Consider the following 25,388-nt stretch of genomic DNA (forward strand, 5'->3'; position numbering starts at 1 on the left):
GCTTTTTTCTCAGGGCTGGAATGGCTATCACGAGAGGGCATAGTTTTGAGGTGCTTGGAAGTAGGTACAGGGGCAAATTCTTCACGCAGAGAGTGGTGAGTGCGTGGAATGGGCTGCCGGCGACGGGTGGTGGAGGCGGATACAATAGGGTTTTTTAAGAGACTCCTGGATGGATACATGGAGCTTAGAAATATAGAGATAACCCGAGGTAATTTCTAAGGGAAGGACACGTTCGGCACAGCTTTGTGGGCCGGAGGGTTTGTAATGCGCTGTAGGTTTTCAATGTTTTTTGACGTTTCTATCTCGCGTCTCAGGCTATGAATGGGCGGCGGGCCGAGTGCGCAGGCGCGGGCGCCGCTACTTTGTTGCCTTCTGAGACCAGAATTCCATCCCGGCGGTGACGTCACCGGCCTGGGTATTTCCGCGTCTGTCAGTAAATAAAGTTGGGTTGACGGGGAGCTCCCCGCTCCCCTTCCTCACCCCCCTGTCTGAAAGCGACTCCTCGCCCGTCTCCCCTTCCCTCACCCACCCCTCCGGACAGCGGGAGGCCGGCCGTGCAGCCCAATGGAAGGTCAGTTCTCGCAATCTTTTTTTCTTGAAAAACGTTGGAAATTAAAAGCAGGCTTCATTGCTCTGGCCTGTGTGTCTGTGTGTGTGTGTAAGAGAGAGAGTGAGGGGCGAAGAGATCAAAACGTTACTGCCTGCCCCCTATTGTACCCCAAATAAGGACGGAGCTACCTCGCCGGCCTCCCCAACACGCTGCCCGATCCGAGAGAGAAAAGGCTGGGCGATTGTTTGGTGTGCCCGATTTGGAAGGAGGCCTTATTTTATGATGACTTCCCTTTTGGAAGCTGTTCATGCTTGGCGGACCTCGCGACAGGAACGGGTTAATGCGCGCGTGTGTGCGTGTCTGTGTGTGTGTGCGTGTTTCTGTACTTTCGCCTTTCCCTCCAAAGGAAAGGACAGGCGTCTATTTTTCTGGAGGGAGTTGGGGAGCGGAATCCGGAGAGGGAGGGAGGGAGGGATGTCGGCTGGGTGGAGGGAGGCGGCCTTTCTATCGGGCAGTCTGATCGCAAGCAGACTTTGCGGGAGGGGGAGTTACGACGCTTGACCCACGGCAGGACGGCGGTAAACTTGGGATGCGTGTGCCCTGCCCGGGCACCAGGCGTCCGACCAGCGATGTTTCGGCAGCCCTCCTCCGGATAGACTCGGCGGTCGCTTTTTCGGCTTCCTGTGCCTAATAAATTGGCCACCGAGTGCATGTTCATCGTCTTCTGCTGCTGTAGCCCATCCACCTTAAGGTTCGACGTGTTGTGCGTTCAGAGATGCTCTTCTGCACACCGCTGTTGTAACGTGTGGTTATCTGAGTTACTGTCACCTTCCTGTCAGCCTGAACCAGTCTGACCGTTCACCTCTGACCTCTCTCTCATCAGCAAGGCGTTTTAGCCCACAGAACTGCCGCTCACTGGGATGATTTTCTGGTTTTTTTTTTGCACCATTATCTGTAAACTCCCGGAGAATCTCGTGCGTTGAAAATCCCAGAAGATCAGCGGTTTCTGAGATTCTCAAACCTCCCCGTCTGGCACCGACAATCAAAGTCACTTGGGTCACATTTCTAACCTCCCCCCCCCACCCCATTCCGACGTTCCGCCTTAACAGCAACCGAGCCTCTTGACAGTGCCAGCGTGCTCCTGTGCACTGGGTTGCCGCCGCGCGATTGGCTGATTCGACATCTGCGTTAACGGGCAAGTGGCCACTGTGTGTGGGACCGGGGTTAACTTTGCAGTTGCTTTGTGGGGGTGGGGGGGGTGACACGGGGAGACTTAAAAGTGTGACGCGGCGGCGGGGCCGCACCATTGGTGACCGTCTTCGGGGCTGAGGTGTCAGACTGAGGCCTAGTTGCGTCTCAGCGTAACTTGTTGCTGGAGATTGGCTGAAGATATCACTACCAGACCTGAGCTAAAAGTCAACAAAAACACTCAAAAACTATTATAGATGTACCGTGGAGAGCATTCCTGTCTGGTATGGGGGGGGGGGGCGGGGTTTGTCTACTGCACAGGACCGAAAGAAGCTGCAGAAGGTTGTAAATTTAGTCGGCTCCATCTTGGGTACCCAGGACATCTTCAGGGAGCGGTGTCTCAGAAAGGCAGTGTCCATTATTAAGGACCTCCAGCACCCAGGACATGCCCTTTTCTCACTGTTACCATCAGGGAGGAGGTACAGGAGCCTGAAGACACACACTCAATGATTCAGGAACAGCTTCTTCCCCTCTGCCATCCGATCCCTGAATGGACATTGAACCCAGGAACACTACCTCACAGTTTTAATATACAGTGTTTCTGTTTTTTGCACTTTTAAAAAAATCTATTCAATATATGTACACTGTAATTGATTTACTTTTTATTTTTTTAATTTTATTTATTATTTATGTTTCTTCTGGATTATGTATTGCATTGAACTGCTGCTGCTAAATTAATAAATTTCACGGCACATGCCAGTGACGATAAACCTGATTCTGATTTCGGATCCGGATCTTTATTATCACCGAGTTGGGTGATGTGCAGGGCCAGGGCCCCTGGGCTGGAGGCCCTGATGGGCCCCTGCCGACACCGTAAAATGCTGCTGTTCAAGCAAAAAAAAAGGCAAGAACAAGAGCAAAGGTCGTACTGGTCTAAATATCAAAGCTGTGGACCAAGACATCGGTTTAGTACAATACGTAGGCTATAAGCTTACAGGCCTTAAGAGGGAGGACAGAAAGTAATGCAGATTCTTAGTTTGAAGGACAGCAGCTAAAGCACTCAAAAATTGACCTAGGCTTAGTTGGCTTCGTAAAGTTATGAGGGAGATGAAGTATGATGTACCCAACCTTAAATCTTTATTTAGCTCTTGCTGCACATACCATAGGTCTTATTTTCCAAACAATGCCAAAGCATTTTTATCTCGGTATTTTTCTCAGCCGTGTGTTCTGAGAAAGTAAAATGGAAATGAGAGACAAAAAGGCCAAGAGAGATGGCACTATGGCAAACTAGGAAACTCGACAATACTCCAACAATCTTTTTGAAAAATGAGATCTAGCACATACTAACCTATTGTTGTACTGCGTGGCTTGCAGAGTAACGACCACTTATTACTTACTAAGTTTGTAAACAGTCAACTATTAGCCTATTGCCACAAAATCAGGAACAGCACTGACACACAAGCCTAGGTATTTACAAAGTCAGATGCTTGTTTTTCAAAATTAAAGCCTAGTTTCTTCTGGATTTCTTCGCAGCAAAGCCCTTGATCAGATCACTAAAATCCAGTTTCCGAACAAGATCACTTTCAAGTGACATCAGGGTAAGATGACTCAGCCTGTCCTGAGCCTATGTAGTTGCCGTTATCAGGCCTGCCAAATATGTCACTGGAGCGTCGGATAGCCAGTCCCCTCTCGACCAAAAACTTCACAACCACCAACACTCTTCTCAGCTACAAAATACTCTGCAGATGCTGGGGTCAAAGCAACACTCACAACACGCTGGAGGGGCTCAGCGGGTCGGGCAGCATCCGTGGAAACGTTGACTAATCGTGTCCACGGATGCTGCCCAACCTGCTGAGTTCCTCCAGTGTGCTGTGAACACGCTTCTCAATACGTCGGTCCAGTAGACACACTCTGACTCAAACTGTTTTTGCAATTCTTTATCTATTCTTCTGCCGTCAGACACTGGTGTAACGTAGGTCAGTATTGTTTTCCTGCGTGTTCGCTGTTTTCATGCTCTCCTATGCGCTCAGCAGCATGTTTCCAGTCGCTAAAGCCAGTTTCGAAGATGGGCTGACAGTTACCATCACTGAAGATGCGACATGCAAAACAAAACACACAGCTGGTAGAAAGGGGAATATAAGAGCCATTGATATGTACTCACCATTTACGAGCTTGCGTTTGAAGTGAAATTTGGAGAGGAAAACGTCCCTGCTGTTTGTATACTCGTTCCAAAACTTTGATATCCACATCCTGATTCTGGCAGGACTCTGGCCCTTTCTTAGCCCAGTATGCTCGGACTGAATCATCTAACGTTTCCTTTCCCCAGGGAGCGGGATCAGTGCTGCAAGGATCCTCAGTAGCGGTAACGTTAACTTGGTTGTTCGGAGGCCTCTGTGGTTGGGAATCCCAAAGTCATGCTCTCTGCCTCTTCAACGTTAGCTGCTGACTGTGGCAAGGACAGTGCTTCTGTGCTAACACTGGTGCTAGCGCTAGCTGGTGAACAAAGTCTCCGTTTGTCCACCGGTCTCAGACTGTGACAAGAGCGATGGTACTGCTGCATCATCGAGAACAGGTTTAAGAAATTCTGTCAATTTCAATGTCTTTTTTAATGCTTCTTTCTCACGGTCCTCTTTTTGTTTTGTTTCTTTTTTTCTTTTCTGTGCTCCACTCTCGTTTTTTTTTTGTCCGCCATGATGATAGCTACCTATTTTGGGCCCCTCTGCAGCTCGGGCTCCTGGGCTGCAGCCCAGCCGAGCCCTGCCTAAAGTCCGGCCCTGGTGATGTGGAATGTGTTGTTTGCAGTAGCAGTGCAGGGAAAAGACATTTTTTTTTTTAAAAAAAGATAGTACTAGAAACAGCACAGAGGAAAGAGATAACGAGGTGTGTTCATGGACCGCTCAGAAATCGGATGGCGGAGGGGAAGAAGCTGTTCCCGAATCTTTGAGTGTGTGCCTTCAGGCTTCTGTACCTCCTTCCCTGATGGTAGCAATGAGAAGAGGGCATGGCCTGGGTGGTGGGGGTCCTTAATGACGGATCCTTGAGGCACCGCCTTTCGCAGGTACCCTTGATGGGTGAGGGTTGTGCCTGTGGGCAGAGCTGGCTGCGTCTTGCAGCCCCTTGCGCCCCTGCCGTGCGCCCAGAGATGCTCTTCCGCGCACCGCTGTTGTGACGTGTGGTTACCTGCGTTGCCATCGCCTCCCTGTCAGCTTGAACCGGCCTGGCCGTTCTCCCCTGACCTCTCTCATTAACAGGACCTTTCCGCCCACAGAACTGGCGCTCACTGGATGATCCTTCCCCCCCTCACCCGTAAACTCTAGAGGCTCTTGTGCGTGAAAATCTCAGGCCAGCGCTTTCTGAGATACTCGAGTCACCCCATCTGGCACCAACGATCACTCCACGGTCAAATCTCACTTGGATCACATTTCTGGAGCCTCGATCCCAGACGGTGACGCAACCGATCAGAACGCTGTCCACTGCCCACCTGTAGAAGCTTTGCTCGAGTCTGTGACTTACTGTTGTCGCGATCGGGTCAGTGTGCTGTTGGGCCCGGGACAGATCCCTGGCGATGTCGCCGTCCAGGAACTCGAAGCTAAGCTGCTCACCCTTTCCACCGCCGGCCCCTTCCTGTGCATTCGAGCCTCCGCACCAGGCCGTGAAGCAAGCCCGGTATTAAATGCTTTACCCTCAATCAAAATGTAGGCTTTTTCTCCCTCTTCTCCCGCCGCCCGCTGCTCCTGTATCCCCACGGCCCCTGCTTCTATGCTTTCATAACAGCGACCATGTCTTGGAAAGACTTCACTGGATAGAAATTGGAACTGGTTTAGCCAGGCTCTCTTCTCGCTGCTGCCATCAGGTAGAAGGTACAGGAACCTCAGGACTCTCACCACCAGGTTCAGGAACAGTTACTACCCCTCAACCATCAGGCTCTTGAACAAAGGGGATAACTACACTCACTCGCCCATCTCTTGAGATGTCCCCGCAACCAATGGTCTCACTTTAAGGACTCTTTATCTCATGTTCTCGTTATTTATTTCTATTTGCATTTGCAGTTTGTTGTCTTCTGCACTCTGGTTGACTTTCACTGATCCTGTTTACAGTTACTATTCTATAGATTTGCTGAGGATGCCCGCAGGTAAATGAATCTCAGGGCTCTATGTGGTGACGTGTATGTACTCTGATTATAAAATTTACTTTAACCGTTATTTTGACCTTTGATTGTTGCCTGTACAGAGACAGAGTGAAAATCTTGTCTCTGGTCACACAGATCAGACCATCCCACCGTGCATCGAGGAGGGAGAACAAGGTGAACCAGTAACGATGCAGAATGAAGTGCAGCAGCGACAGAGAGAGGGCAGTGTGGGCAGGCAAGGCGTTCGCGAAGTAGCTTACGAGGTCGAGCCCATTTGAAAGTCTGACAGCAGCGGGTTGGGAGCCTGGTGGGACGCGCTGTCTGGCTTTTCTGCCGGACGGGAGAGGGGAGAAGAGGGAATGTCTGGAGTGGGTGACTTTGATGATGAAGTGTAGACAGTCCATGGAGGGGAGGTCATCTCCTGTGATGCGCTAAGCTGTGTCCACAGCTCTCTGTAGCATCTTGCAGTCACGGGCAGGGCAGTTGCTCAACCGAGAAACCCCTCTCCTATCAGATTCCTCCTTCTCCAGCCCTTTGCCTTTTCCAGCTATCACCTCCCAGCTCCTTACTTCTTCCCCACACCTGGCTTCACCTATCACCTTCTGGACTTTTCGCTCTGGCACCGTCCGCCTTTCCTGTCCGGTCCCAAAGAAGGGTCGTGGCCCGGAACACGCCGACTGTTTTATTCCCCTCCGCAGGTGCTGGCTGAGCTTCCCCTGCTGTGTGTGTTTGTCTTTGCTCCCTGGAATTCTAGAACCTGCAGAACCTCGTGCGTTTACGCCTCCAGAGAGAACGCTTTCTACGGTCTGCCCACTGGAAAATTGGTCAAGGTCGATGGCGACCTTACTGTCTCGGGGATGTGGAGGGGGTTGGTTACCTTTCTCGGCTGGGCGACGAGGCCGGGGGGGGGGGGTCCCGTTCGGAATCGGAATCAGACTCCTGTTGAACATCAGCGGCAGGTGGTGTGGAATCTGTCGGCGTCTCCGTGGCTGGACCGGGGTAGGGGGGTTAGCAGCTCGGAGCTCTCTACCTGCTCCAACCTCCGCACCGTAGACGTCTCTGTCTGGCTATCCATCCCGTAGGATGATGATGGTTCCTTTCAGTCAGTTAGTGGGGTTTGATATGTGCATCCTGGAGTGGCTGTACAGGCCGATCCTTGGCAGGCACTGCTTGCCACATACTTGGCAGGTGAGGCCTGGAGGGGCAGCAGGGGCAGAAGCTCTGTTGTGGCACTTCCTGTGCCTTTCCTCTGCTGCCTCGTTGAGCTTGTTCTCAGCAGCGTCCACGCTTTTTCTGACTGCGTCCCTCCACTGTGAGTGATCTTGAGCCAGATCCTCCCATGTCGATGGGGCAATGTCAGCTTTCTTGAGGCTCCTGTGCAGGACATCCTCGTACCAGAGTCGCTGGCCTCCTCGTTTTCGGGTACCACTGGACGGTTGGCCGTACAAGATGTCCTTGGGCAGTCTTCCGTCAGGCATTCTGACAATATGTCCTGCACGGTGCAGTTGGGCTGACATCACCAAGGTTGAAACTGCTGGCATTCCGGCTCGAGAGAGGACCTCGGTATTGGAGACCTTGTCTTGCCAGGTGATCTTCATCAGAGAACGTAGGTGATGCTGCTGCAGTTGGACAAGCTGGCGTAAGTGTCTCTGATATGGGCACCATGTCTCACACCCGTATAACAAGGTTGATATGACAATGGCCCTGTATACCTTGCACTTGGTGGCCAACCTGATGTTCTGAGACCAAACTCGATCTTTCAGCTGACCAAAGGCAAAGCAGGCTTTTCTGCTTCTTGACTCAATCTCTACATCCAGGGAAGCTGAGGATGTTATTATGCTGCCCAGGTAGCAAAACATGTTGACAGTATTGAGACAAGTGTCATCAATAAGGACAGTTGGTTCTTCGTAGCTTCAGCCAGGAGCCAGTTGGTACAAAACTTCTGTCTTTTTCAGGCTGATTGTCAGTCCGAAGCTTTTGGATGCACTGGCAAAGCGACTGGTGATCTCCTGTAAGTCTTCGAGAGAGTGGGCAACCAGTGCACAGTCATCAGCAAACTGTAGCTCATGCACCACAGTGTCCCTGACTTTTGTTTTTGCTCTCAATCTTGTGAGGTTGAGGAGCCCGCCATCAGCCCTCGTTTGTAGGAAGACCCCTAACTTCAGGTCTGATGTGGCATCAGCGAAAAGTAGTCCAAACAGAGTAGGAGCCAGAACGCAACCCTGTTTTACGCCGTTGCTGATGGGAAATGGGTCTGACAACTCACCACACGTGTTGATGTGGCCTTCCATGCCTTCGTGGAACTGACGGATGATGTTGGTTAGGCGTGGGGGGGGGGGCAACTGAGGAGCTTCCACAGGCCATCTCTACCAACAGTGTCAAACGCTTTGGCTAGATCAACAAATGTGATGTAGAGACTTCTCTGCTGCTCAACACATTTCTCAGTGAAAACATCATGTCCACTGTGCTGTTCGAAAACCACACTGGCTTTCTGGAAGGATGTTGTCACTGATGTTGGGCACCAAGTGTCTAAGGATGATCTTCGCGAGACATTTTCCCGCAACCGACAGAAGAGAGATGCCACGGTAATTGTTGCAGTCTCTCTTGTCTCCCCCGTTCTTGTAGGTGGTCACGATTGATGCGTCTTTGAAGACTTGTGGTAGTTCTGCAGCTCCCCACAACTTTGTGAACAGGAGCACGTATGCCACACCCTCCCACCCTGAAGGTCCAGCTCTTTAGTTTTCTTGACCTTGGGGACTGAGGGAGGATTGTTGTTGCCAACTCCCGCCGCTGCCTGCCAGGGCTTTGTCCGTTCTCTCCCCGTGACCGCGTGGGTTTCCTCCGGGTGCTCCAGTTTCCTCCCACAGTCCAAAGACCGACCGGTTGGTAGGTTAATTGGTCATGATGAGGCTAGGATTAAATCGGGGTGGAATGGCCTATTCCGAATCAGAATCAGGTTTAATATATGTCACCGGCATATGTCGTGAAATTTGTTGTTTTGTGACAGTAGTACATTGCAATCCATAATAAAGAAACTGTGAATTACAGTAAATATATATTGTGTGCATAATATTGGATTAGATTCAACTTTATTGTCATTGTGCTGAGTGTTACATACCCCGTGATGGGTTAAAGAACCAGCAGAAATGGAAAACACTTTGGTGTCCAGTATTGCTATTAATTAATGGTATTTATTAGTAACTACGCAATACAGTAATATAAATGCAGATATATAAAACAGGTTAGCAATGATTATATATAAGTAAGTGTGGAAATATATATGAAAACCAAGCTTCTTCAAGTCTAGGGGTAAACAGATAGTCTTACGATGACGAGTAAAGTTCAGTTCAGTTCGTGGTATGGAGTTGAGTAGCGATGGAGAGAGAGGGAGAGATTTGAGTCTTCAGGTGAGCTGACACCGTCGACCTTCCCGTTGTCCACCGAAATCCTTTAGAAGTCTCCGACTGTGACCACAACAAAGGGGACCATTCTTCTGTGGTGGAATTATTAACCCAGGAGAGGGTTGGACACACGAATAACTCCCCACCGGACACACCCTTTTGACACTGCGGGAGCCACTGATCGATCCGCCTGATTGATCCTCCAAAATCCACCTTTTCTGTGGGCACAACAAAGCTCATTCAGTGTCCAAAACCATGTGTCTGTAGGTCTAACAGCTGACCTTTTATTTATCTCACCGTGCTGAATACCAGCTGTCCATCAGGCAGCTCCACCCTTCTCTCTGTAAGAACTCGGAAGCTGCCAGTGTCCTCCAAAAGTGTAAACAAATTGTGAGCAGTCTTCGCCTCTCTCTCTCTTTCTTTCTCTCTCTCTTTTTATCAAGGTGTCTGTGTTGAACAACTCTCTCTCTCTTTTCAAAAGTACAGTTCATAGGGGTAATTCAGGACCCCATCACACGAGTACAGATACAAAGCCAATGAAATGCAATTAGCATCTGACCAGAAGTGCAAAAGAATAGTATTATTTACAAAATAACTGGGAATAAAATGTAAGCGCTACAACATACAAATATAAAAGTACTGAGACAGTACAATATGGGTGCAATACTGCTTAACGCTGTGATGTGAGGTTCAGCAGGGTCACAGCCTCAGGGAAGAAGCTCTTCCTGTGCCTGCTGGTGCGGGAGCGGAGGCTCCTGTAGCGCCTACCGGATGGGAGGAGAGTTTAAAAAGTCCATGGTTAGGGTGAGATGCGCCCTTGATAATGCTTTTCGCCATGTCCAGGCAGCGTTTATGGTAGATGTTTCAATGGTGGGCAATTGGGTGCCGATAATCCGCTGGGCAGTTTTCACAATATGTGTGTATGAATTATATATAAAATTGCTTAAAATTACACTACCCCCTCTCCTTCCGCAAAATAATGTGTATGAATGATATATTATTTTTCCCTCACCCTTTATGGTATGTATGTGTATTTTTCCCTCAACCTCGGGCCCTCTACCAGAGGCCCAGGAGCTTGAGAATTCAGCGCAGTATCCTAGCAGTGCGCTCTTCTGGACCGAGATCTCAGATGTTGTTCCTGGGATTTGTTGGAGCCACTCTCCCGGTCCAGGAGTCACAGCTCCAAGTGCTCCTATCACCACCGGGATCACCCTGGCTTTAACCGTCCACACCCTTTCTATCTGCTCTCTCTCGAGCCCTGGCATTTCTCCAGCTTCTCGTACTCTTTCTTCCTGAAGTTGCTGTCATGCGGGATTGCCACATCTATTACTACTGCTTTCTTCTGTTCCTTAACATAGAAATCTAGAGCACATTACCGGCCCTTCGACCCGCAATGTTGTGCTGACCATGTAACCCTGCTCTAGAAGCTGCCTAGAATTTCCCTACTGCCCTCTACTTTTCTAAGTTCCATGTACCTATCCAAGAGTCTCTTAAAAGACCCTATTATACCCACCTCTACCACCCTCACTGGCAGTGCATTCCACGCACCCACCACTCTCTGTGTGAAAAACTTACCGCTGACATCCCCTTGGACCTTAAATCTATGTCTTCTAGTGTTAGCCATCTCAGCCCTGGGAAAAAGCCTCTGGCTATCCACACGATCAATGCCTCTCATCATCTTGTACACCTCCATCAGGTCACCTCTCATCCTCCGTCGCTCCAAGGAGAAAAGGCCGAGTTCACTCAACCTATTCTCATAAGGCACGCTCCCCAATCCAGGCAACGCCCTTGTAAATCTCCTCTGCACTCTCTCCTTAGCATCCACATCCTTCCTGTAGTGAGGTGACCAGAACTGAGCACAGTACTCCTAGTGGGGTCTGACCAAGGTCTCGTCCAGTGGGTGGCTGGCTAGTACCCGCTTACCGGTCTGTGTTCGGAAGTCCCACAGGATCTTAGCTCTGTCATTCTCCATCTTCTCGGGTGTTTCCCATGTGGACTTGGACTATAAATATGTTAGGTAAAAAAAAAATAGTGAGGTAGTGTTCATGGGTTCAATGTCCATTCAGAAATCAGATGGCAGAGGGGGAAGGAGCTGTTCCTGAGTTGTGCTGTATCTGTGTCAATTAATGTCACTAAATTCTCCATCTCCTTCCTGTACTCAGACTAATTGTTTGCGACACAGCCCACAGAGTGAGTCCCTTATCTTAGAAGGTTTAGGCAAGATCGGAAATACTCCTCAGGAGTAGGAGTGGGTGTCGGAGGTTAGCAACAGAGTGGTTTGGGATGGAGAGTGGCTCGTACACCGAGGGAAGAGACAGGAGAAAATATTGGTCGAAGTACAGGCAGCGTCAGGGCAGTCTGGAGTGATCTGAGCTGAGGGACTGTGAGACTCGGACTCGGCCAACTCCAGAAGTTTATAAATACTGTGAATTAAATGGCAGTAGAAACGGAAGAAAAATAGATTATTTTGCTTCAATGTTCAGACCACGAGGCATAGGAGCAGAATTAGGCCATTCAGCCCATCGAACCTGCTCCGCTATTCTATCATGGCTGATCCCGGATCCCACTCAACCCCATACACCTGCCTGCTCGTCCTATCCTTTGATGCCCCGACCGATCAGGAAATGATCAACTTCCGCCTTAAACATACCCACAGACTTAGCCTCCACCGCAGTCATTCCACAGATAAAATGTTGAAATGTTGGCATTGATTTCAAGAGGACTCGGAGGGCCAGTAACTTTAAATTCCTGGGTGTCACTATCTCAGAAGACCTGTCCTGGACCCATCATATGAATGTAATTGCAAAGAAAGCACGTCAGTGCCTTTACTTCCTCAGGAGATTCAATATGTCATCAAAAACCTTGGCAAACTTCTATAATGTGTAGTGGAGAGTATATTGACTGGCTGTGTCACAGCCTGGTATGGAAACACCAAAACCTTTGAGTGGAAAATCCTACTAAAGGTAGTGGACTTGGCCCACAGGTAAAGCCCTCCCAACCATTGAACACATCTACCTGAAACGTTGCCATAGAAAAGCAGCATCCATCATCAGAGACCCCCACCAACCAGGCCATGCTCTCTTCTCACTGCTGCCATCAGGGGTAGAAGGTACAAGAGCCTCAGGACTCGCACCACCAGGTTCAGGAACAGTTACTACCCCTCAACCATCAGGCTCTTGAACAAAAGAGGATAACTACACTCACTTGACCCATCTATTCAGATGTTCCTACAACCAATGATCTCACTTTAAGGACTCTCTATCCCATGCTCTCGTTATTTATTGCTATTTATTTATGTTTTTATTTGCACAGTTTGTTGTCTTCTGCACTCTGGTTGATCTTTCATTGATCCTGTTTACAGTTACTATTCTATAGATTTGCTGAGTATGCCCGCAGGAAAATGAACCTCAGGGTTGTATGTGGTGACATGTACATACTCCGATAATAAATTTTACTTTGAGCTTTTGAACCTTGATACAAAGGCAAAGATCTACAGCTGAAGTGAAGAATCAGGTTTAATATCACTGACGTATGTGGTGAAATTTGTTTTGTGGCAGCAGAACAGTGGGATACATATTCAAAAAACAGACCATAAATTACAATGAGAAAGAGAATGATTCCGGTTAAGTGGGACACATCGGGACCTGTACATTTTGGCCCAATTTTAGTGGCTGCCCCAATTAGCTGAAGTTTCATGGAAATAGTTAAAAAGGTATTAAAAAAAAAGGCAAACTATCATTTCCCTGAGTATCAAATTATGTATTTAAATGAAATACAGAACAAGTTAGAACACTACCAGTACTACGACAGTTCTGTAAAACTGTGTATTAGTTCCTAATAATTATCGACAGAGGAACTCATCCAGTGCACACTTCTGCATTGCTTTAATTGACTGTAGATGAACAAAATTATTGCAGATACCTGGTGTAGATATTGGACTGCCTTCACACAATGCTTTCGATGATTGCATCCTCCAAATCTTCATTTTCATTGTAACATTCAAGATGATTTTTGATGCCTTCAAATTTTTCATAGGTCCTAACTTGTTGAAGTAGTGCAATTGTTTTATTTCACTCCTGGCCGTTTCTGGCATCTGCAAGACTGAATGCTTGAAACTGCAGTGAGAAAAAGAGCTCTGAATTGTCTTGTTGCTTATTTCTTGCCAACTTTCAGTGACAAAATTCATTGCTATTTGAACACAACTGACGCTGTTTAAAAACTGTTCACTCTATGCATGGTGTAATGTTTAATAGCCACGCAAGTGCATGCGTTTGATGTTGGTTAGAAGTTATTTGGCAACAGCCTCCTGTCCCAATTAGAGGCATTGTGTCCCAAATAACTGAAGGGAATCCCGGCTACTTTCTCGATTTAGTTTTTGTACTTGTCCCAAATAAGCAGCTGCCCCAGTTAACTGATTGTTCAATTAACCAGAATTGTGTTTGTGTGTTTGTATATACAAAACTTGTTTCAAGGCACCTTTATTGTCAAAGTATTTATGTGGTATACAACCCTGAGATTCATCTCAGGGTTGAGTGAGGTAGTGTTCATGGGTTCATTGTCTGTTCAGAAGCCTTATGGCAGAGGGGGAAGAAACTGTTCCCGAATCGTTGAGTGTGTGCCTTCAGGCTCCTGTACCTCCTACCTGATGGTAGAAATGAGAAGAGGGCATGTCCTGGGTGATGGGGGTCCTTAATGATGGACACCACCTTTTTGAGGAATCATCTTTTTAAGATAGGTTTTGTAAGGGGTTTCTTCTTTTATGTTACTACATAGTCTGATTAAAATGGCTTCTTTGTTATGTTATAATTGAAATGGCTTCTTTGTTATGTTAATTGCTGGGGAAGTCCTCCCACTAGCAGTTTGTTTGGATCAAGTTACTGACAAGAGGGTGAACAAACCAATTGGGATAGATGTTATTCTTTCTGTGTGTCTGTCAGTTAGTGTGATGTGTGAGTTTTTGTGTAGAAGGCGGGAGAGAGAGAGGGAGAGGGAGAGGGAGAGAGAGGGAGAGGGAGAGGGAGAGGGAGAGGGAGAGAGAGAGAGAGAAAGAAAATAAATGGACCAGGTGCTGTGAGTCCGCTAACGGGGTCAGACCCCGAGCAGGAGTCCGAGGTCTGGGGTGTTCGGTGAGGAGAGGAGATGGAGACGGACTCGTGTGGAGCATCTGGTCGACCACCATTGTTGGTCCCAGGCGGCCGGTCGAGGTGGTCCAAGGGGTCGCAGGGTGAAGAAGGAGGGTCCTGAGCTCCAACTGTTTGTGCACGAAGAGATTGAACTTTGATAAGTGTGGCACCTTTTATTTTCCTTTTATATTTTATTCTCTATTAATTATATAGTTCCAGTAATATCTATAAACTGTAAATAATTTCATCGTATCTGGTGTATTGTCTGTTATTTGGGCGAGGTGGGGTACATCACACAGCATCCACACAAACTATTACCCAGTTTGGTGGGGCCGAGGGCTGTTTCCCTAGATGACAGCAAGCTGAGCGACCCTGAGGCTGGCCGGGGGGGGGCTACATTTCAATAGGTACATTTAATGTCAGAGAAATGTGTACAATATACATCCTGAAACTTTTTTTCTTTGCAAACATCCATGAAAATAGAGGAGCGCCCCTAAGAATGAATGACAGTTGAATGCTAGAACCCCAAAGCCCCCCCCCCAGTTTCCCACACCCACGTACAAGCAACAGCAAAGCGATGACCCCCCCCTTCCCCCACCCCCACACCCTCAAGCATGCAGGAAAGCATTAATAAAGACACAGACTTGCAGTACCCCAAAGACTACTCGTTCACCCGGTAATTCAACATACCGCAGGCTCTCTGCCTAATGAGGGAAAAAGAGGTGTTACCGTGTCGCAGCGAGAAGGGACACATAACAAACAACTCACTGATTTATGGTGTTAAAAATCTGATGTGTGCTTTCTCCGAGCTCTGTGCCTCTGGGCACACAGCCAGCAGGAAGCTCTCTGCTTCCGATCTTCCTGTTTCTCCCGCGACACATCCGCCCGCTTCCAGGGCCTCAAAAATCCAGCACCCCGAAGGCGCGCTCGTCTTCCAGGCTGCGTCCTTGGCGTCTCGAAAATCGGCCGGTCGCGAGGCCCTGAGAGCGGGTCCCGTTCCCGCAAAGAACTGAAGTCAGCGTGTGACTCCAGGGCAGGGTCTTCGAAAGAACCTTGAAAAGGAAAGGGAAAGGGATGCCCTCGATGGTGGAGACACTAGTGTCCGTGATGGACCTGGCTGAGTTTACAACTTTCTGGAGCTTTTTACGAAGAGTGGCCCCTCCAGGCCAGACGGTGACGCAGCCAGTCAGAACGCTCTCCGCGGTCCGCCGCTTGAAGTTTGATGGAGTCTTTGGTGACATACTTTATCTCATCAGCAATTATGGGCCCTGTGTCCAAGTGTTGGCACATGGCCAAGTGGTTAAGGCATCGGTCTAGTGATCTGAAGGTCGCTAGTTTGAGCCTCAGCTGAGGCAGCGTGTTGTGTCCTTGAGCAAGGCACTTACCCACACATTGCTCTGCGACGACACCGGTGCCAAGCTGTATGGGTCCTAGTGCCCTTCCCTTGGACAACATCGGTGTCATGGAGAGGGGAGACTTGCAGCATGGGCAACTGCTGGTCTTCCATACAACTTTGCCCAGGCCTGCGCCCTGGAAACCTTCCGAGGTGCAAATCCATGGTCTTGCGAGACTGACGGATGCCTATAAATCTAAAGAAGGGCGCGTTGACCCTGGGGACCTTCACCAGAGTCTAGAACGAGGTCAAAGAGGATTTACGCAAATATTGTCAGGACGCGAGGGGCTGATTTATGGGCAGAGGTTGTGCCTTATCTATTGGAGTGTGGAGGACTGAGGGGTGACCTAGAGGTATAGAAAGCCATGAGGGGCCAAGGCGGGATGAATACACATGTGGGTGAGGGGGGGAGGGTTTAAAAGTTCAAAGTAAATTTTATTATCAGAGTACACCTGGAGTATTGTGTGCAGTTTTGGTCCCCTAATCTGAGGAAAGACATCCTTGCCATAGAGGGAGTACAAAGAAGGTTCACCAGATTGATTCCTGGGATGGCAGGACTTTCATATGATGAAAGACTGGATGAACTAGGCTTATACTCATTGGAATTTAGAAGATTGAGGGGGGATCTTATTGAAACGTATAAAATCCTAAAGGGGTTGGACAGGCTAGATGCAGGAAGATTGTTCCCGATGTTGGGGAAGTCCAGAATGAGGGGTCACAGTGTGAGGATAAAGGGGAAGCCTTTTAGGACCGAGATGAGAAAAAACTTCTTCACACAGAGAGTGGTGAATCTGTGGAATTCTCTGCCACAGGAAACAGTTGAGGCCAGTTCATTGGCTATATTTAAGAGGGAGTTAGATATGGCCCTTGTGGCTAAAGGGATCACGGGGTATGGAGGGAAGGCTGGTACAGGGTTCTGAGTTGGATGATCAGCCATGATCATACTGAATGGCAGTGCAGGCTCGAAGGGCCGAATGGCCTACTCCTGCACCTATTTTCTATGTTTCTATGTTACACATATGTCACCACATACAACCCTGAGATTCACTTTGCCTGCGGGCGTACTCAGCAAATCTATAGAATAGTATCTGTAAACAGGATCAGTGGAAGATCAACCAGAGTGCGGAAGAGTACAAACTATGCAGGACATGCCCCCTTCTCATTGCTACCATCAGGAGGGAGGTACAGGAGCCTGAAGGGACACGCTGAACAATTCAAGAACAGCTTCTTCCCCTCTGCCATCGGGGGGAGGTACAGAAGCCTGAAGACACACACTCAACGATTCAGGAACAGCTTCTTCCCCTCCACCATTTGCTTCCTGAATGGACACTGAACCCATGAACACTATCTCACTACTTTTTATTTCTATTTTTGCACCTCTTATTTAATTTAATTATTTTATATCTGTGTGTATATATACATAGTATATACTTACTGTAAATCAGTTTTTTTTGTCTCTCTATTATCATGTATTGTTTTGTACTGCTGCTGCAAAGTTACATTTCTTGACACATTCTGGTGATATTAAACCTGATTCTGAAATGCAAATATAAATAAATATCGATAAACAACGAGAACATGAGATGAAGAGTCCCTCAGAGTGAGATCATTGGTTGTGGGGACATCTCAATAGGTGAGTGTAGTTAACCCCTCTTGTTCGAGAGCCTGATGGTTGAGGGGTAGTAACTGTTGTTGAACCTGGTGGTGTGAGTCCCGAGGCTCCTGCCTGAGGGACAATTTCTTTGTGTGGGTGGGGGAGGGCGGTGTATTATGGAGCAAGTTACCAGAGGACGTAGGTGGAGATAGGTAAGACACTTCCAACATGTGCATGGATTGGAAAGGTTTAACAGGATATGGGGCAACAGAGGGTTGTGGGAGCGGCTCAGATTAGATGGGATCCTTGGTCAGCATGGATGAGATGGGCCGAAGGGCCTGTTTCTGTGCTGTAATGTACGAGGAGCATTTGATGTTTCTGGGCCTGCACTTGATGGGGAACCGGGATTTGGCGGGGGTGGGGGGGACTACTTTATTTAGTACCTCCTGTACCAAATATAGTGGCCACTGAGTGTATGTCTGTGGCCTTCTGCTGTTGTAGCCGGTCCACTTAAAAGTTTGACATGTTGTGTGCTCAGAGGTGATCTTCTGCACTGTGTTGTCGTACCACCTGGTTATTTGAATTACTGTCACCTTTCTGTCAGCTTGAGTCAGTCTGGCCAATCTCCTCTGACCCCTCTCGTTAACAAGACCTCTCGCCCGCAGAACTGCCACTCACTGGAAGTTTTCTGTTTCTCGGCCGTTCTCTGTAAACCCTAGAGACTGTTGTCCGTGAAAATCCCAGGAAATCAGCAGTTTCTGAGATACTCAAACCACCCCATCTGGCACCAACAGTCAAAGTCACTTAGGTCACATTTCTTCCTCTCCCTGAAGTTTAGTTTGAACAGCAACTGCACCTCTTGACCATGTCTGCGTGCTTTTATACATTGAGTTGTGGCCACGTGATTGGCTGATGAGATCTTTGTATTAACGAGCGGGTGTACCTAATAAAGTGGCCACCAAGTGTATGTCTTATGGACATTCGCCCGTGTAGTCAACAGAGACCCAGGTGTCCTTGTATGTTCTGCAATTCTGAAACACAAAATAGGTCTTTCGTCCCAGCTCCTCTGCTGCCTTCCCCATTTGCTTGTGTCCTGCCTACATCCCTCTAAACCAGGGATTCCCAAACGGGGGTCCATGGCATTAAAATAAAAAGTTTGGGGAACCCCCCCCCCACTGTAAACCTTTCCCATCCCTGTGCCTGTCCAAATGTCTTTTTAAATTATAATTTTACCCACCCACGCCATTTCCAAAGGCACACGGACCTCTATAGAGCAAAAGTCGACCCTCAGGTGCCCTTCTCACTTTAAAACAATCTCCCTCAAAAGATAATTGGCAAGCCAGCTCTCTTGAACTATGGAATTCAATATCTAAAGCTACAAAGGATGCAGACTTGGTTGGCCCTTATAAGCATGAGCTTAAAACCTATTTATTTAACCTTGATTTTAATTGACATCTTTTTAAGTTAGTTTTTTTTATCTTCATGTTTGCACTTTATCCCTTAATAAAGCAATTTTTAAAATGTATTGAGTTAACTTATCTATAGATTAGATCCTCCCAGCCCTTCAAGCCGAGCCCAGCAAATCCCTGATTTAATCTTGGCCTAATCGCGGGACAATTTACAACGAGCGATTAACCTGTCAGCCAATATGTCTCTGGACTGTGGGAGGAAACCAGAGCACCCGGAGGAAACCCACAGGGTCACGGGGACAATGTACCAACTGCTTACAGGCAGGGGCAGGAATTGAACCCGGGGTCGACAGCCCCCAAGCCTTGTGCTAACCACTGCACGACTGCACTTTCAGCTACATCGTTGTTATGAAAAATGTTCTATAAATAAGTTATTTTAATTCTTTTTCAGCTCAAGCTGGTAAAACCAGAGGTACAGGCATAACCAAGCACACTCATTTCTCATTGGCTAGGAACTTTTGAACAATTCTGGTGGTATATAGTATTGTGGGTTTCTGGAGATTTACATAGATATTACTGGATATTCCTAATAGTTTAATGCTTTGGTGTGGTAACTTTGGGATGATAGGTGAGAACTGACCATGGATATTGTGTCCTAGCTGTCTAGATACACACACTTGGGCAGTACAATATAGAGAGCAAGCTGTCTCTCGTGTAGCAAGCTCCCCCTCTCCACGCATCTGATGAAAGAAAGCAAAGGAACGGCAGAGACCCATACAGTTTGGCACCAGGAGTTGCCAGTCAGCGTTGAACTCAATGTAGGACTGCCTTAGGGAGTCCAGCTCCAGATTTTCCCCTCGGGGTTCACTCCCGAAGCCTTCCCCGTGAGTGGGTACAGCCGCAAGGCAGCGGAAGTTTGAGATCAGAGTTTTCCCTTCTCCCAGATAAGCTGCCAACCATGGGCTGACAGGCCCCGTCTGCCCGGAGCGACTGGTTCTAAGCCGCCAGTAAACCCATCTTTGCCCCTTCTCCTGTCAGTAGAAACGGTTCCGCCGGGCTTCGTAGCTAAGCCACGCGTGAAGGCCAGGAGCTGGACTTGGTTGTCAGAGGCTATTTGAGACGCACGACATTGGGAGCATTTAATAGGTAGTGGGAACTTATTCCCATTACCAACCCAGGCTATAACAACCTTAAGGAATCAGTTGTAGATATTACTATTGAGACAATGTACACCCTGCTCATGTTCCATAGTCTGTCAATTTCCTCTTTTAATTCAGCATATTTCTGGTGTTTTGCACTTATTGATTTCTGTAAGTTATGTGTGTTTGGAATGGCTATATCTATTATATCTATTAAATAAATTGTTCTTGCTTGTTTATCCTGTGTTATTATATCCGGACGGTTGTTCGATCTGTAATAATGGACCGGTCGTAATATACTCCTTCAGACTCCGACTCTAAAACTGGATCAGGCTTGTATTTATAGTAAGGTCTTCTATGAGATTGTATTTTAAGGAAGATTTTGGTGAATGACGCTTGCGACTTGGTTGTGCCTGTGTGAGTAAACAGATTGAGTTAAACTGCTACAGGATCCTGTAAGGTGTTGGACTGTTTCTGGTTTTTCTCAGCATTTTCTACATTTATCGTCTTGAATCTGTTGCTCTTTTATTAGGTATTGTTGATAATTTTTTGGGTTAACCACCTGATCCTGTATTGCCAAAAGGAACCCTTCTGTTTCTGGGAAGATGTCTTCAATTCTGAGCCAGGCGTTCGACACTCCCTTGTCAACATCTAGTCTGCTCAGACCATGGGGATGTCTTCCATGGAGGGTCACGCTCTTCCATTGGTTAAATTTTCCTTCAATGGTGATAATGTCTTTTTTTTCTCGCCTTTAAGTGGTATGTACTTCTTATCAGAATTGCATATGTTTGCGTGGAGTGCTGAATCCTGTTTTCGATGATACAATTGTGACCCTCGGTTCGGCTAATCTAGGGAGTGATCACCCCCGGCCCGGCCAAACCTAAGAAATCTCGTTTGGGTGGATGCTGCGCGATGTGTCCCCTGTTGCAAATCAGTACCATGATTGAGCTTTATCATTCTTAATTTGACTGTACGGTTAGTAAAGAAACAAAAAAAAGGGTCCATTCTCATGAAACAGTCTAGTGCACAAACGTTGGAGCTCACAGTGTCGTCCATTTGTTCCCGTCGACCTCCTCCAAGCATAGCCGACCCTCAGACCCGCGCACCTCAGTCCACTCCATCTGGTGGTCTACCAACTCTCTCCATTTGCGTCCTGTCTCTTCATTGCTCCTAACAAAAGACCGCGAATTCCCAGACACACAAGAAAGAACAACTTCCTGCTCATTGGCTAACATGCCCCATTATCTCTAGTCATAACCCAAACATTGCTGAAACAGAGGAACCATTACCTCAGCAGTGAACATTACAGACAGGCCGTTACATTAGCAATGAAACATTACAGAGTGTTACACAAGTATATTTGTAAAAGTTTTATCTGACTGTTGTGCAGATTTTTAAAGTCTGGAATTCCTCTTCCTCCTTTTGTCCTTGGTAGTGTTAATCTAAGCACATTCGAATGTACATAATGTTCTCTGAAAATTGTTATTTCAATTCTTATTTTCCTTTGTAAAATTTCCAGATCAGTTTCAGTTATTAATAACAATAGCTTTATGCTCATTAGGGAAAAGACTGTGTCCATTCACCCTCCTTCTGCCCCTCAGGGGCATGGGAAAATGCACAGTGGCTTATGTTGCTGGGATGTGAAAGGGTACCAGACTGCAGGCTCACAGAGAGAATTTGTAGACCTCACACAGCCAGCGCTGGAGGTGGGGATCGAACCCGGGTCTCGGTTGCCTTGACACAGCCCCTCTACCACCGCACCTCTGGAGCTGCCCCGATTACTGAGAGCTAACCTTTGGGTTTAACGAGCCAACGAGAAAGCAAAACGTGCATCAGCCTTTGAGTACAAGTGTAGAATTGTCAAAATCATGAAACAGTCTAGAGCGCAAACGTTGGGTTTATTGTCAAAATCAGGTTTAATATCACCGGCGCATGTCGTGAAATTTGTTAATTTTGCGGCAGCAGTAGGATGCAATACAGAATAATACTTTATACTTTATTGCCGCCAAACAATTGATACTGGAACGTACAATCATCACAGCGATATTTGATTCTGTGCTTCCCGCTCCCTGGATTACAAATCGATAGAGAAAAAAATTGTGAATTACACTAAACATACATAAAGTTAAATTATATATTTAAGAATATATGTAGTTTATAATGTACTATGTATATATTTATTTAATTAATTTAATGCGCACGCACACACACACACACACACACACACACACACGTGCAATAAAAAAGCAGTGAGGTAGTTTTCATGGGTTCAATGTCCATTTAGGAATTGGACGGTAGAGGGGAAGGAACTGTTCCTGAATCGTTGAGTGTGTGTCTTCAGGCTTCTGTACCTCCTTCCTGATGGTAGCAATGAGAAGAGGGCATAACCTGGGTGATGGGGGTCCTTAATGATGGACGCCGCCTTTTTGAATTGAATGGAATTGACTTTATTTCTTGCATCCTTCACATACACGAGGAGGGAAAATATTTTTATGTTGCGTCTCCATCTACAAACATGTGTCATGTGCAATCACAGTAATTTATAATAATTTATAATGAATAGAACAGTCAATTTAATATGGAGTACACTCAGATCAGCGTGAGTTCATCAGTCTGATGATCTGGTGGAAGAAGCTGTCCCGGAGCCTGTTGGTCCTGGCTTTTATGCTGCGGTACCATTTCCCGGACGGTAGCAGCTGGAACAGTTTGTGGTTGGGGTGACTCGGGTCCCCAATGATCCTTCGGGCCCTTTTCACACACCTGTCTTTGTAAACGTCCTGAATAGTGGGAAGTTCACATCTACAGATGCGCTGGGCTGTCCGCACCACTATCTGCAGGGTCCTGCGATTGAGGGGGGTACAGTTCCCATACCAGGCAGTGATGCAGCCAGTCAGGATGCTCTCAATTGTGCTCATGTAGAAATTTCTTAGGATTTGGGGGCCCATACCAAACTTCCTCAACTGTCTGAGGTGCAAGAAGCGCTGTTGTGCACAGACCACGTGAGGTCCTCGGTGGTGTTTATGCTGAGGAACTTAAAGCTGTTCACCCTCTCAAGCCCAGATCCATTGATGTCAATAGGGGTTAGCCCGTCTCCATTCCTCCTGTAATCCACAACCAGCTCCTTTGTTTTTGCGGCATTGAGGGAGAGGTTGTTTTCTTGACTGAGACATCGCTCCTTGAAGATGTCCTGGACACCACGGAGGCTGGTGCCCACGATGGAACTGACTGAGTTTACAACTCTCTGCAGCTTGCTTCTCCTGTGCAATAGCCGTCCCCCACGCCCTCCATACCAGACGGTGAGGCAGCCAGTCAGTAGGCTCTCCACAGTGTCACCAGTGTACATCAGGAAATGACAGTAGGACAGTGCAAGACATAAAATTACTGTAAATTACAGAGAATGTATAACTATGCGGAAGAGGAATACTGAGATATTGTTCACAAGATATAGGAGTGGTACGAGGCCATTCTGCCCGTCAAGTGCTCTACTATTCCATCCTGATTTATTATGCCTGTCAACACCCATTCTCCTGCCTTCTCCCTGAAATCAGCCTTCTGGCTAAGATCGAGTGTTCGTGAGCTTGTGGACTATTTGGAGATCCGTGGCGGAGGGGAAGAAGCTGTCCCCAACATTGAGTGTTGGCCTTCAGGCTTCTGTACCTCCTCCCTGATGGTGACAATGAGAAGAGGGTGACGGCGGTCCTTAATGACGGACCGCCCTTTGAAGCTATCCTTGGTGGAGGGGAGGGTTGTGCCCATGACGGAGGGGGCTGGGCTCACAGCCCTCCGTGGAGCTTGCTGTTCCTGTATGTTGGAGCCCCCTGTCCCAGGCGCTGATGCCACCGGTCGGAATGCTCTCCCACAGTACAGCTGTAAAAAATTATTGGCTCTGGCGACGTACCATATCTCCCCAAGCTCCTGAGGAAGGGCTGACTTGTACAATTAATACAAGCTGTGGAGTATTTGGAACATTCTGAAGATGGAGCTTGAACTGGACCCAGTGTCTTTTCTCTTTGGCTTACCCAACAGTCGTATTGTTAATCAGAAAAAACTTTTTAATATCCTGACTTTTTGTGCGAGGAAGAACATTTTACTTTGTGGGATAGCCGATAAGGCCCCTGGACTTTCTGGTTGGCATAAATTAATCATGGAATACATTCCTTTGGACCTTTTAACGTGTATGGTACGCTCAAAAACAAATAGTTTTCATTAAACAGGGCAACCTTTTCTACAGCATGTAGATGTAAACCGGTCTGCTATACTAATAAGGGCTTTTCTATAGGCAGACATCCCATCCTGCAAAAACTCATTTCAGCGGGATAGCACCATCAATTTGCGGGAGACTCCCGGAACTTCCAGGAGAGGTGGGATGTCTGCAATAGAGTAGCTCCTTAGCAGCTAGCCAGCTAGTTTAAATAACGTTAGCTATGCTAATGGACGAATGACACCTGTTAAACTCACCTCAACATGTCTTTTACAGTCTTAACCCACCATGGGCAATAGAAAAGTCACTGTTGCAAACAGTGCAGCGAGCAACACTGTCATTATTTTGACCCCTATTAAGCAGGGGTACACTTTAGTGTAGTCTGGGGTGACGTACGTTTTATTTTATTTTTTTGGAACACTCTGCCATTGCGTGTGCGCTCTCTCAAAAACATTGATTTCCGTGATATTGTATATAATTTGCGGGCATCAGGGAGCCACTATTCATACACGGGAGACTCTCGGAACTTCCGGGAGAGGTGGGATGTCTGTATGCCTATACTTTCATGGAAGTGTTCTGATAGCTGATATCTGTGAGGGAAAGAAACGTAAATGCACCTGGAAATTGAAAGTTTTGTTATGCTGAGCAAAAAAAATTTTTTTTGATTTAAAAAAAAGTTCAGAACAAATTTATTATCGGCGGACGTAGTGTTTATGTCGCGCGTGGCCAAGTGGTTAAGGCGTTCGTCTAGTGATTCAAAGGTCGCTGGTGTGTGTCCTTGAGCAAGGCACTTTACCGCACATTGCTCTGCGACGACGCCGGTGCCAAGCTGTATGGGTCCTAGTGCCCTTCCCTTGGACAACATCGGTGGCATGGAGAGGGGAGACTTGCAGCATGGGCAACTGCCGGTCTTCCATACAACCTTGCCCAGGCCTGCGTCCTGGAAACCTTCCAAGGTGCAAATCCATGGTCTCATGAGACTAACGGATGCCTATGAAGTATGACTATAAGTGTCTATGTCAGCTGAGGTTCACTTTCTTGTGGGCATTCACGGTATAACAAAGAAATACAATAGAATCAGTGAAAAACTGCTCACAAACAACGACTGACACGCTGCCGATGGTTAAAGGAAGACAAACTGTGCGAATACAAGAAAAAGAGTAAGAATAAATAAATAATACTGAGAAAGTGAGTCCGTAGGTCATAGTCAGTTCAGAGTTGAGGTGAGGGAGGTTACCCACGCCGGTTCAGGAACCTGGCA

General features: G+C 47.4%; 1 protein-coding gene across 1 annotated transcript in view; it reads left to right on the top strand.

Moving 5' to 3' along the window:
- Window positions 1-403: 403 nt before the first annotated feature.
- Window positions 404-25,388, top strand: part of LOC134339542 (putative transcription factor p65 homolog) — a 68,365-nt gene continuing 43,380 nt past the window's right edge. The window contains exon 1 of the mRNA XM_063036156.1: window positions 404-571. Within this exon, the coding sequence (XP_062892226.1) occupies window positions 565-571 (7 nt within the window). The 5' untranslated portion in view covers window positions 404-564. The remainder of the gene's footprint in view (window positions 572-25,388) is intronic.

This window comes from Mobula hypostoma, chromosome 30, assembly GCF_963921235.1.
Source record: "Mobula hypostoma chromosome 30, sMobHyp1.1, whole genome shotgun sequence".
Classification (NCBI taxonomy): domain Eukaryota; kingdom Metazoa; phylum Chordata; class Chondrichthyes; order Myliobatiformes; family Myliobatidae; genus Mobula; species Mobula hypostoma.